Source organism: Acanthisitta chloris, unplaced genomic scaffold, assembly GCF_000695815.1.
Source record: "Acanthisitta chloris isolate BGI_N310 unplaced genomic scaffold, ASM69581v1 scaffold12455, whole genome shotgun sequence".
Lineage (NCBI taxonomy): Eukaryota > Metazoa > Chordata > Aves > Passeriformes > Acanthisittidae > Acanthisitta > Acanthisitta chloris.
The window spans coordinates 13548-26763 of NW_008675430.1; the positions used below are offsets into that span (position 1 = coordinate 13548).

The 13216-nt window shown below is 46.0% G+C and overlaps 1 protein-coding gene across 1 annotated transcript in view; it reads right to left on the minus strand.

Annotated features, from left to right (window-relative positions):
* HIPK1 (homeodomain interacting protein kinase 1) overlaps positions 1-12617 on the minus strand; it is a 21816-nt gene extending 9199 nt beyond the window's left edge. Inside the window, exons 1-7 of the mRNA XM_009075755.1 lie at positions 11542-12617; positions 5692-5815; positions 3044-3163; positions 2142-2228; positions 1204-1388; positions 372-534; positions 1-12 (exon numbers count right to left, since the gene is read on the minus strand). The exon at positions 1-12 is cut by the window's left edge and continues 202 nt beyond it. Of these exons, the coding sequence (XP_009074003.1) occupies positions 1-12; positions 372-534; positions 1204-1388; positions 2142-2228; positions 3044-3163; positions 5692-5815; positions 11542-12617 (1767 nt within the window). The remainder of the gene's footprint in view (positions 13-371; positions 535-1203; positions 1389-2141; positions 2229-3043; positions 3164-5691; positions 5816-11541) is intronic.
* Positions 12618-13216: the final 599 nt, after the last annotated feature.

The window sequence follows — 13216 nt, forward strand, 5'->3', positions numbered from 1 at the left end:
CAACACACTGGCCTAGGAAAAGAGAGTTAAAATATCAGATTTATTACTTGCAGTTGTTGTAAAACAAACAAGAGAAACCATCAGTAGGTTGCAAACATCAGGAAAAGGTTTAAGGTAAAAGGCATAAGGCAATATAAGAGAAGAAAATATGAATTGCACTAACTTTACTTACACTGCTGAACTGACAGACAAATGTTATTACATCAAGTACAGACTGCCTTGGCCTGAGTTTTGCAAGTTACATTTCAAGACAAGACTACAAATTCTGCAAAGCAACTGAAGTATTTTGCAGCACAGGATTTGTCCTGAAGGCACCAAATTAGACCAGTGCAAGTCTTTGATAAGTATAGAATAGGTCAAAAATGTTCTACCTGATTGTGTACTGTGTTGAGCTGGTTGTTAAAGCTCATGGTCAGGTTTGTGCTTGTATTAGGAGCAACGTGAGTCGTGAACGGGCTCTTGATCTGATTCACTGTGTCATACATGTTAACCCTTCGCTTGCAGATCTCCATGTTCTGAAAGCAAGACTTCACACTGGAACAGAGCAACAGGAGGAAAATATCAGACATGTCCAAACAGCACAAGAGACATGACAGATTCCCAACTTCATGCATAAGTTTTAGGTGGGACATTGGCACAGGCTGCCCAGGGAGGCTGTGGCTGCCCCAACCCTGGTGGTGTTCAAGGCCAGACTGGATGCTTGAGCAAACTAGTGAGGAGGTGTCCCTGCCCAGGGCAGGGGGTTGGGACTAGATATCTCTAAGCTCCATTCCAACCCCTAAAATTCTATGATTCTAGGTTCTTTTTTTATTTTCTTAAACCAACAGAATGTCCTCAAACATGAAAAGGAAGCTTATGGACATTCCATTCCTTACACATGTCCGTGCTATTTCAGCTCAGCCAGAAACTGCAGCAAACAGGTGTCCCTGCCCAGGGCAGGGGGTTGGGACTAGATATCTCTAAGCTCCATTCCAACCCCTAAAATTCTATGATTCTAGGTTCTTTTTTTATTTTCTTAAACCAACAGAATGTCCTCAAACATGAAAAGGAAGCTTATGGACATTCCATTCCTTACACATGTCCGTGCTATTTCAGCTCAGCCAGAAACTGCAGCAAACAGCACTGACAGAAAGCTGGAAAAGTGCTGTTCTGTGTTTCCAGTAAGTTCCCCTGAAACAAAAAAAGCCATCAAAGGAAGCTCACTGGTTGCTGTGGGGGAAGTCCAGTAGATGTGTCATAGTAACAAACGGATGGTTCAAAGTCTTCAGTGGAGTAACTCTCTTATCTGCATCAATTGTCAACATTTTCTTCAACAGATCAATATACTCCCTCCGATCAGCCTTCTCTGCCAACATGTCGGTGCCTTCTAAGTCTGTGGACATATTCACCTGGAAAACAACAGGAGAGGAGTTCACACAAATATCACATTAATCTCCCCTAACAATGCAGTGGTTTCACACCATGCAGAAACATTTGTTGAGCATTTCTGTCTCTTAGCCAGATTCGTTTCAGGTACTGCAGTGATCCCACATAGCCTTTCCCTTGCTTATCCCATGAGTCAAATTTACATGTGGAATTCTCATCTCAACATGAAGTTGGTCTGTTCAAAGATATGTCCTCTGGTTTTGGAGGGGCTAGAAGGGGCTGGCAAATCAGAATGGCAAGAATCTACCTTCTCTGCACAAATGTAATGTGATGGGAACAACTACAAAAGCAACAGAAAACTGAGACCAATATATTTAACATTCAAAGACTCATGATAATAAGAACACTCAGATATTCCTTCATTTTACCTCTGAAAATAGAATGAAAAATAGAATGATCTATAGCTCCTGTCAACATTTCCAAACTGCACGAGGCCTAATCCTATAAACACATCTGAAGGGGTTTAGCTCTCCTACTGTTCCACTGCTGCTAGTGAGAACAGGATAAGCATATTGAGGCATAAAAAATCCCACTAAATTTCAAGCAGGTTCATAATTAACATTTTGACAGGCTTTAATCCAGTGATTTCTGATGCAAATTGGCACCGTGGCAAACCTCCATCAACGGATGCATGTGGAATGTTCCTGCACAGGAGTCTTGTTCCCAGGAATCCCAAAACCATGTGGAACTAATGCCCATGACAAACCCTCACACACCTGCGCCATATCATCCAAACAGTTGAAAATATATTTCCGAGCTTCTTTTGATTTTATTCCTGTTTCCAACTCATGTTCTTCTGGGGTCTAGAAAAGAAAACATTTGTTGTTACAAACGGAGATATTGCATGTGGATAAAGAAAAGGCAGCAAGAAATTGCTGAGTCAGGTGATTGGAGATATTGCATGTGCATAAAGAAAAAGCAGCAAGAAATTGCTGAGTCAGGTGATTATTTGCCTGCTCTCAGACAAACCACAGGCCACTTGGCCAAACCCCAACAGCCATGGGCTCTCACTTCCCAAACTGGATGGATCCTTCACTGCGAAGCTAAATTAGCAACAGGATGACTTCATTTCAAGGTTTTCTTAGGGAGTGCATCAGCCAAAAGAACTGAAGGCTTCTGACTTAGGAAGAGGCTGCAAATATTTTAATCCCTCTTCTATGAGGAAGAAAGGCAAAATCCCTTTCCTTATGCTGCTCAGCTTTAAAGGCAAATCAGGCCCAGATCTGATTGTCTCCTATCCTCTGCCAATCCACAAACAGATTTCTGCTAAACTCACAAAGGCCATCGTGAAACACTTCGTATTTCACTCGCTGGATTGTCAGGAGATGACAACAAGATGACACACTTCCCCAGGAATGAGCAGGCCATAATAAGTAACCATTATCTCCATTACACCCACTCTTTGCTGGGACTATCATGCACAGCTGCTATTGTTAGAGGAGTACCAGGAGCTCTGTACAGTTTCTGAAATGAAATACCTCAAATCAGCCACGTTTGAACAGCATTTCTAAGCCAATCTGCACTCAGAATGTTTTCACAGCACACTAAAACTAGGTGGGAATTCGGATCAAGTCCTGAATGAACTAAACAGAATTGGGAGTTGAAAAGACAGACAAACCTTTAGCCTCCATAGTGGGTAGCCCAAATTTGGATCTCTGTTAAAAAACCTGCTTGTTTTCGTTCCTGCACTGAGAAGATACTCCGCTGGAAGGCCTTGAGTTTGTGAAATATAACGAATCTAGGAAAGAAAATTCCAAGAGTGAGGACTCCTAATATAAAGAACACACAGCTAATGCTGCAATTATCAGCCAGTTTTGCTCACAGCAAGCAGCAAATTACCTGCAAACAAATAATGCCCAGACAGCCAAAACTGCAAAGTTCAAGGATTTATAAGGATACATAAATTTTTCAACCATATTATCCGCAGAAATTTTAGGCTTTAAATATTTTTGTTAAATATATTGGAGCAGATTGTAAGCTTTTAAGACATTTAGCAATGCAAAAAGTACATATTTGGAGAGAACAATACTCAGAATTTATCATGTATGTATTCCAAGCAACATTGCTGTGTCTGGCTACAAAAATACTCTAGGCACATCATTATAGAACAAAGCTCTCACTGACCCACAAAGCAGGACCAAACCTCCTGTACAAACACACTCTTTACATCCTCAAATACATTTAATACACTTTATTTCACATGTAAAAAAAAGGGCTCAGAATTTTGGAAGATGCACTTGAATCTTTGGGATGGAATTGGTAAGACATAAAGAAAGAAATAAAATAAAAAAAGACACACTCAAAAGGAAAGAAAATAGCAACTTCAAGAAAAACCACAGTGTTAGGGTGACTATGCTTTGTTCAAACCATCAATTACAGGTCCTTCAGCATGTGTCATTTCTTATTTGCAGAACTCCTGCTATCCCACTGTGCCCAAACAGCTGAACATTGCACTGTCACAGCTTGGGATCACATAGAATCGTAGAATCAACCTGGTTGGAAAAGACCTCCAAGATCATCGAGTCCAACCCTACTGTGGTCACTAGACCATGGCACTAAGTGCCACATCCAGTCTCAGCTTGAAAACCTCCAGGGATGGTGAATCCATCACCTCCCTGGGCAGCACATTCCAATGCCTGAGCACTCTCTCCAGAAAAAATCTCTTCCTAATATCCAAGCTAACCCTCCCCTGGCAGAGCTTGAGTCTGTGCCCTCTTGTCCTGCTGCTGGTTGCCTGGGAGAAGAGACCAACCCCCACCTGACTCCAACCTCCTGTCAGGGAGTTGCAGAGGGTGCTAAGGTCTCCCCTGAGCCTCCTCTTCTCCAGGCTGAACACCCCCAGCTCCCTCAGCCTCTCCTCATGGCACTTGTGCTCCAGTCCCTTCACCAGCCTCGTTGCTCTTCTCTGGCCCAGCCCCTCAATGTCCTTCCTGAACTGAGGGCCCAGAGCTGAGCACAGGGTTCAAGGTCTGGCCTCACCTGTGCCAAGTCCAGGGGAAGAATCACTTCCCTAGTCCTCCTGACCACACTGTTCCTGACACATGAATTTATGGACTCACTTTTCACTGTAGCCAGTGTAGATCTAAGTGTCTGCAGGTGAGTCCTTTTGTATCTGCACAATAGTTCTGCTGTCTTCATGAGACATAATTCTTTCTTTACAGCCAAAGGGTGTTTACAAAAATAGTTGTAAATCCCATCCCAACCCAGGAACTCATTCCTGGAGAGCTCCTCTCACAAGGTCCACCTTAGCTTCTACTTGCTGTTGCTGCAGCATCTCAGAAAACATGAAAGCAAGTCATTCCTAGTTTTCAAGGGAAATTCAGACACCAAAATCAACCCCACAAAGTCACACCTCACGCTGCCTCACAAAGGACTGCAAAATCCTCTCATTAAGCAATGGAAAAAGCAGCTCCTCCCCACCCACCTACACACGCCCAGATAAGGTTCGCAGAATTACACAAAACTCAGCGTACAAGGAAACCACCAGGCCCTGCCTCAGCTACTTTCTAACTCATTCTGCTCCTTAAGGTACCACTGTGCTTCCTTCCGAAATTTACAGTGCCGGGAAGACATATGACAAGTAAGTTTTCCATTTAAGTAAGTTTTCATGTACTTTATCACATAAGGAAAGCTATACCAAGCACTGTAACAGGACACCACCACAAAAACCCCAGTGAAAATGTTACCCTCAAAAAACCTTCTCGCAGACGTTTTGTCCTTTTATAGGCACTGACTAGCCCAGGTAATAATGCCAAGTATCCATGGAAAGGACTAATTAGTTCAAGATGCCTCTCATTCTCCTGCCCTTGTATTTCAAAGGCAGCTTAGGGCTCACACTTTGCATAAAAAATGAGGGCTGCTGTAGGTATTAACAGGGCAGGAATGATAGGCTTGCTCTGGCTCCACATGGAAAAACTGCCCTCATGGTGAAATTACAGAGGGTGTTCCACTTCGGGACACACACCTTGCTTCTGTTTTGACAGGAAGGTGTTTCAACAGCTTTTGGGTTTGGAAACCAGAGGTTAACTGCAAATTGGACACAATTCTGGACAGGTTACCTTCAGCTCAAGTGAAAACACACAGAATTCTGTGCTCTCCTGTACAGACACAATGAGAACATCACAGACAGCAAAAGAACTTAAGATGACAGACAAGTGCAATGTGTACTGGGGGAAACTTGACAGAGGACACGTGGGGTTCAGAGGGTCTGAACACAGAGCACTGTGGTTTCAGCTGAAGGTCTCCATGTCCTCCATGTGTTCTCACCTGGTCATACTCAGACGCTCCTGGATACAGAGGCCAGCCCAGAAACAGCTCAGCTATCACACAGCCCAGTGACCACATGTCAATGGCTTCACAGAAGGGCAAACCCAGGATGATTTCAGGAGCTCTGTGAAAGGAAAAATAAAGGGGAAAGAATTCAGTCTTGGATTCTGAAAGCTGCATTTCTTCTCTATAAATCCCTCTGGATAATGCCATTCCGTGCACAAGTAAACCCGTGTGAGAGTAAATGATTCACTTTCAAGCAGAAGTTGTTTCCTCAAGTGGCCCAACCTTTTCACCCCTTAGTGGCACAGCTGGATTCATTCCTTGCCACGTTGCCCCCCAACTCCTAGGAGGCCTTTATGCAACTGTGATATGAAGGTACTCCTTGAGTAATCAGTTTAATTAAACCTGACAGCACATGTGGTGTAAGGCACTCCTGAGACAGCACACAGAATCATCAAGGCTGGAAGAGAACTTCAAGATCATCTAAGTCCAACCTATCCTAACAGAACTGGGAAGAAAAGTTCAGGCAAACAGTGCTCAGACTTTTCCTGGAGGAAGGTCCTGAGATCCCAGGTAAGCAGGTGCAGGAGGCTGCCTGTGTCCCTGTGGGAAAGGAGAACATCTGCAGAGCCAGAAAAAGGAGCTCTCTGGGGAGCTGCTCGGTTTCTATCAGCAGGTTTTCACACAGGGTTTGCTCGGAGAGTTTCGAGTTTAAAAAGGACAGAGAGAACTCAGCTGGAGGTTGTGTTTCAGGTTTCTGGGAGCTCAACCACACCTAATGCAAAATGTACCTGTCTGGCCTAGTCTTTACAAGAAGGTGACGAAAAAGAACTCAAACTCCAAGCAGAATTTGCTTCTGCAACAGGTTGGAATTTCAGGGAGATTTCTGTCTGGAACTGACTCATAACACAAACGGATGTTTCAGTACAACTCTGCACCTACACAGAGTTCTGAAACAAACTGATGCTGTTCCGGCAGGCCAAATTCTGGTCACGCATTTGCATACAGCATAAAACCCAAGTGCTGCAGAACCCAAGTGAGATGCTGTGGGAATTTACTCTGGAAAGTACAGGAAACATGAAAATCTTGACCTTCTTCATGCATAATTATCACAGGCACAAAAGAGGACAGAAAAGCCCTAAACTCCAGGTGATCTATTTCCTGGTCATGCCTCGGGGACTATGCCCCAGGGCACGGGTGACTTTTCTTGCGTTACACTGTGGATATTTGTGTGCTTAAAAAAGGCTCTGAAACCAGTTCTGACCCTTCTACAGAATTCTAAAAACCAGGGCTTGCATAATGTACAGATGTCAGTAAATCTGACACTCACCTTCCCCAACTGCTCAACCTGAAAGTACCTCCCAATTGTTTATACATGGCAAGAAGTGACTCCCCAGTTAATCACCCTTTGTGCCACGGTGACACGGATACACCTTCTGGTTCAGGTGCCTACACAGGTGTCTCAAAAACAAATGCACTCATCCCAGTTGCCCAGGCACAGTGCCCCTGGGAAAGCACATCTATCACAAAAGGCCAGGCTGGACAGGGCTTGGAGCACCATGGGCTACTGGGAGGTGTCCCTGCCCATGGCAGGGTGGAATGAAATGGTCTGTCAGGTCTCTTCCAACCCAAACCATTCCAAGATTCCATAAAAAGATAAATAGTTGAGCCAGCAGCCTGTTGCAGTGAGGTCACACCAATTCTCTATCACCTAGCTTCAAGCAAGGAGGTTTTATTATGTCTGAGCCCCCCAAGAGCCATGAGAGTAATCAGAATAATAGATTATTCAAGCTAAGACATTCTGGCACTTGTTCTACTTGACACTGATCTGTTTCTACCTTCTGGTCTGTCTGATCCTGGCAGTTGTTGACTTTGGAATGTTTTCTCCTACGTGAATATATAAAATGATTATGCAGTTATGAGCAGGATCTGATATTTGAATGCTGAATGTTTAAAGAAATATGGTAGAACAGATCCAACTTCCTACAGGCTAACAGGTGCAAACCAGAGGAATGTCTTTCCTCACAAGCAGAGTGAGTACAAGTCATTCACTCACACAGGCTTTTCAGAACTCCATGTGCCATTAGGATACAAGTCATCATCAACAAACTGTACTGATCCTCTTGATTATCCTCATGCAGGAATTTCCAACTCAGAAAGGAATCATACAAGGAATGCTGCATGCCCAAGTTTCCTTGGTTTGGACTGGCAAACAAACTAAAATATAAGCAGCAGAGTATGTTAATCCTTCACATTAAAAAATCCCAATTCCAGTGGAAATAGAGATTTGTAGCAACTAAGGCTGGATGTGATGGTTTGTTAGTCTTTACATACTGGAATAGACTAAGGTATTCCAAAATCTCAACACCACAACGATAGCAAGTTGAACAAAAAGTGTATTTTATTCCATGCAGCTAAATAAATGCACTTCTCCCAAGCCTCCTGATCTCACTGACTGCAGAGCAGGGCTGGGAAATCAGAATCTCTCTCATCTCCTTTTACCCCACTCTAATTAGCAGCCTTAGGAGCTGTGAGCTGAACCAGGACAGCAGGCAGAGGTCACTTCCATAGCTGCTCTGCCAGAGATTAAAGTGATTTTACCATCTTAAGCTCTTTGAAATAAAATCAACACCACTCTTTGCACACACATTGCCAAGCACTGCCTTCCAAAGCCGGCAGATACACTCAGGCACTCTCAGAACAGAGAGGATTCACAGCAGCCCAAGAAAAATCCAAGACTCACTCCTAGCATTTCCAAACACAGCATGTTTACACCTGAGCCTTTGACCCTCCCCCCGGGAGGGATGATGGGAACACGACGCGGGTACAACTGCAGCCAGCAATGCAGAGAACAACAGGGTCACCACTCGGAGCTGGATTAGCAGGCAGAGTTAGATTTGGCAGCAAGCACTGCTGCTTCCCAGGCCAGTATGGCTGGGACAGAAGTAGGTCATGGAGCCCAAAGCAGAGGTAGGAAACAGATACTCCTGCACTCTGCAAGCTCCCCCAGTGCTCAGTGTCACCTTCTCATGGCCCAAATTGTCCAGCCCTTCAGCTCAGGACCTTCAGTTTGTGCCTCTGCACTGACCCACAGGCAGCACCGGGAGGTAGGGAGCTGAGGAAAGCTCACATGACGGCTGCAGTTACATATAACATAGGACATATAACATAAACCTCACTCTGCACAGCAAGGAGAACAGTCTTCCAAGGATTTTAAATTTCTGCCAGCTGTCTGTTTCCTTCCATTGTCCATCCTTCCCAGGGAGGAAGAACAAAAGTTTCCATACCCTTCCTCACCTGATGTACCAACCATGCACTCTGGTTTTCAGGTGAGGAATTGCTGCACATAGACCTCAGGGCTCCCACAGAAACTATCACTTGTCTACTCTTAGTCCATGCCTGGCTACAGACTAAACTCCACAGGCACTTCTAGTTGCTCTTGAAAGTGGGAGCAGCAGTGCCTTGGAGGGAGGATCCTGCCTCAGCCTTAACAGCCTTGTCCTGACAAACCCTATGCAATATCCCAACGGGATGATGCTGCTGGAGCTGTGCATGGAGCACAGTACAAGGTGTCCAACTGCCAGAAGGACAATCAGACCCCGGAGTGAGCAGAGCTGTTGGGCAGGATGACCTCCAGCAGCACAGAGTGTAATTAATAAAGAAAGGTTTATTCCTTCAGGGTACAGAGATCAGAAAATTCACTGTACAGCACCCAAGTGTGCCTGGTTTAGATGTCTCTTACAGGAGACACAGCTTACAGAAGTGGTGAGCACAGAGAAGTTTATTTTTAACAGCTGACTGAGAGCCATATGAAGAATTGGTCATTGTTTCATTAAACACAGCACTGAAAAAAATGTCCAGCTTGGAACTCATCTGAGCACTAATGTAACATGAACATGGTTAAAGCAATCCAGTTCTCCCACAGCAAGCTGGTTTCTGTGCCATCTCCATAAATTCATAGATTATGGATTTTAGTAATCATCCCCATTAAACTAATTACATATCACTAAAGACTAGATTTCCACATCACAGCATTCTTCACTTTAGCCAAGCAGACAGTCCAACGCCACCTAATCCCAGGTTATTTGCCTTTCTGGCAGTGTCAGTCACGCCGGGGAGCTGGAAGGGGTTGGGAGCTCAGTGCCCCACACACAGCTGAAGCACAGAGCTCCCCTCCCTGCAGCCCCCTGAAGATACTTATCACCCCTCACTGCTTTGGGCTCAGCCAAACCTGCTTTCTGCGATACCAGAAACTGGAGAGCACCGTGGGCCTCCCCAGATGCTTTGCTGACATGTGTGGCAAGTGAGATAGAGCAGATTCTTGATCAGTGGTCACCTCATTCAGTGCACCAAAACTGATGATATATTTGGAGAGTGAGCATTTCAACAGAGCTGTGGGGCAGAGAGGACAACTGCTACAAAGAGTAACAGTAATTTAGAATTGGAAAGATTGTGCCAAGAAGCTGAGCAAAGATCAGGAGCAATGGATTCTCCTTGATCAGGAGAGACTCTTTGTTAGGAACCGTAGTGATAAGACAAAGAATAATGGGTATGAATTGAAAGAAGGGAAATTTAGATTGGACATTAAGGAGTTTTTTCCTGCCAGGGTGGTGAGACACTGGCACAGGTTGCCCAGGGAGGCTGTGGCTGCCCCAACCCCGGCAGTGCTCAAAGCCAGGCTGGATAAAGCCTTGAGCAACCTGCTCTGGTGGGAGGTGTCCCTGCCCAGGGCAGGGGGTTGGCACTGGATGATCTCTCAGCTCCATTCCAACCCTTCAACAATCTATGATTCTATCATTATGAAAAGTCTGTATCACATGAAAGAAATAGCACAGAAAGCTGGTACTCTGTGATCGAGGGAGTTAAAACCTGCCAAAACAAAGGGGACATGGATACAGGGAGTATGAGGAACAAACAGAGCAAACCTACAATAAGTCAGGCTTTAAACTGAAGAGAGGAGCCAGGAGAGAGATCAAACAGGACAGAGACACAGGGTGGGGTGGAGTGTCTCAGTCCTCTGTCTTGTCCCAGCTGGAAGGACTAGATACTAGTTAAGTTTTGCGTGGAGTGAGCTCACATTCCACCCAAAGCAACCCTGACAACACAGCCCAGACTTTGACAGGGCCCTTTGATGCCAGAAGCTCTTTCTGCATCCATTTATTGAAGTCTGCTGCTACTTAAATTGAAATACACACTTAACAGAACCAAGCTGGAGGAATAACTGCCATAAACAGCATAGCTTGCTTTATACACAGTTTCTGTTTTAACATCTTTGCCCGTGGTTTATTTTTAATTCTTAGGCAGGATCAGGGTAGAAGCTGTTTCTGTGTTTTGTTGAGGGAAGCAGAGATCTCTCTCATCTGCTTTAAGGGAGCTACAGGTCTCACAAAAGCACGACTTAGGGTTGACACAGGAAGTCATGTGCTCGTGAAGGGGGTTCAGACAAAAATAGAATCAGAAGAAACAGAGCAAAAAGAAACTGGTATCCCCTTTTCTCTCCCTTCTCAATGACTGTGGTTAATGGACTAGTTTTGAATCATGGCAAACAGCCTAAAATGCATTAATATCATATTGCTTCCTCAGCTTCATACAGTATCACCAACCAGTGACAGGGTAAAATCAACTTACTGCACTGATCTGGGGGAAAAGGAAGGTGCTGGACTGCAGATCAGGTCACACTAGCAATGCGACCTATTTATTTACACACAAATTTCAGAAGGAATCTGCAGGAAACAGGCAGAGCAGTGGCCAGGCTGATCATTTCCTCCTCTCCCTCAACCAGGATCAGACCCAAGGGCAGAGGGAGCCCCAGCAGGACCAGCCTGGGCGAGCAGGGTCAGTACCTACCTGTAATAGCGTGACTGCAGGTACGTGGAGCACACGGCCTTGGACACGTGGCTGGCTGAGCCGAAGTCAATCACCTTCACCCTGTAGGGCTGTCGTGCAGGATCCACCAACATGATGTTCTCCGGCTTCAAATCAGCGTGGATCAGACCCAAACTCTTCAGCTTCATCAAAGCAGTAGCCACCTGCTGCAAGATGGGCCGGATGTATTTCAGGGGCAAAGGGCTGAACTTGTTTTGCTTTAGGAAATCGTACAAGTTCTGTTCCAGCATCTCAAAGACAAGGCAGGTGTGATTCTTGTGCTGAAAGCACTCGTAGGAGCGCACGAAGTTGTACTCGTCGGCGTTCTCGCTGCTGAGGCGCGACAGGATGCTCACCTCGATCTGCCCCTGCCGCGCGTACGACGGGTGGTTCTTCAGGATCTTGATGGCCACGATCTCCTTCGTGCTGCGCTTCCAGCACTTCGCCACCTGCCCGAACGTCCCTCGGCCCAGGAATTCCAACACCTCGTAGCTGTTAGTCATAGAGCACAGGATCTCATGCTGGACCAGCTGATAATCTCCTTCCCCGCTGGAGCTGCTGCTCTTCGTGGTGACCGTGGTGGTCGTGGCCGCCGCACCCACCGCAGGTCTGTTTTGCAGCATGAGAGGTGGATGTTCCTCAATGATCTGCACACTACCGTTGCTGTCGACCTCTTCACTTTTCCTTTTTAACCCACATTTTTGGTATGGTTCCAGTAAAGAAACGTTGCTCCTGTGTGTGAGGGTTTGGCTGCTCTGGAAGGAGGCTGTGGCGCTGCTGCCGGTGCTGTCGGCCGCCGTCACCACGATGTGCTCCACGGAAGGAGCAGGGAGAAGGAGGTTCTGGTCGTAGGCAGGGATGCTGAAGTTGGCTACCTGATGAGAGGAGCTGGCTTGCCCTTGAGCTGCTGGGAGGTTTTTGCTGTGGGTATAATACTTGTCACTACTGCTCTGTCCTGAAACATCCCAGACAGTCGGCTCCACTTTCAGTTTCTTGGCACTGCAGAAGGCACTCGAGGATACTGACGGAGGGGAGAACACCTGCAGCTGTGAGGCCATACCTGAAAAGGCAGAGGAGAGCTCAGAAGGGATGTTTAGGTAGTGACAGACAATCCTTCATCTGCACCAGAAGCTCAATGACAAGTGTTTTTCCCACACCGAGGGGGGTAACCCCTTGCTCCTAAGGGCATCAGAGGGCCCCGACCCTGGCAGTATTCACTCCAGGCCGGATAATGCCCTGAGCAACCTGCTCTGGTGCGAGCAACTTCAACAAGAACTTGTGCAATCACAGGGTCACTAGTAGTGTGACTTACCAAGCTGATAAGTGTTAAACGACATGTAGATGTGGTTTGGGGACATGTGTGGAAACTGAACGTTACCTCTCAGTTCTGCAACAAAACATAGAATTATCCTTTTCCATGGAAATAGATGCAGTTAATAAAACCAGGTTGACTAAAGCCTTGAGCAACCTGCTCTGGTGCGAGGTGTCCCTGCCCAGGGCAGGGGGTTGGGGCTGGGTGATCGCCAAACTCCATTCCCACCCCTTAACGCTCAATGATTCCAAGATTCCACGAATTAACGGCCTTACCAACGGCTACAGAGTCCCGAGACACGACGGGCAAACAGCACCGCGGAACGGGCGAGGGCAGGAAGTGGGG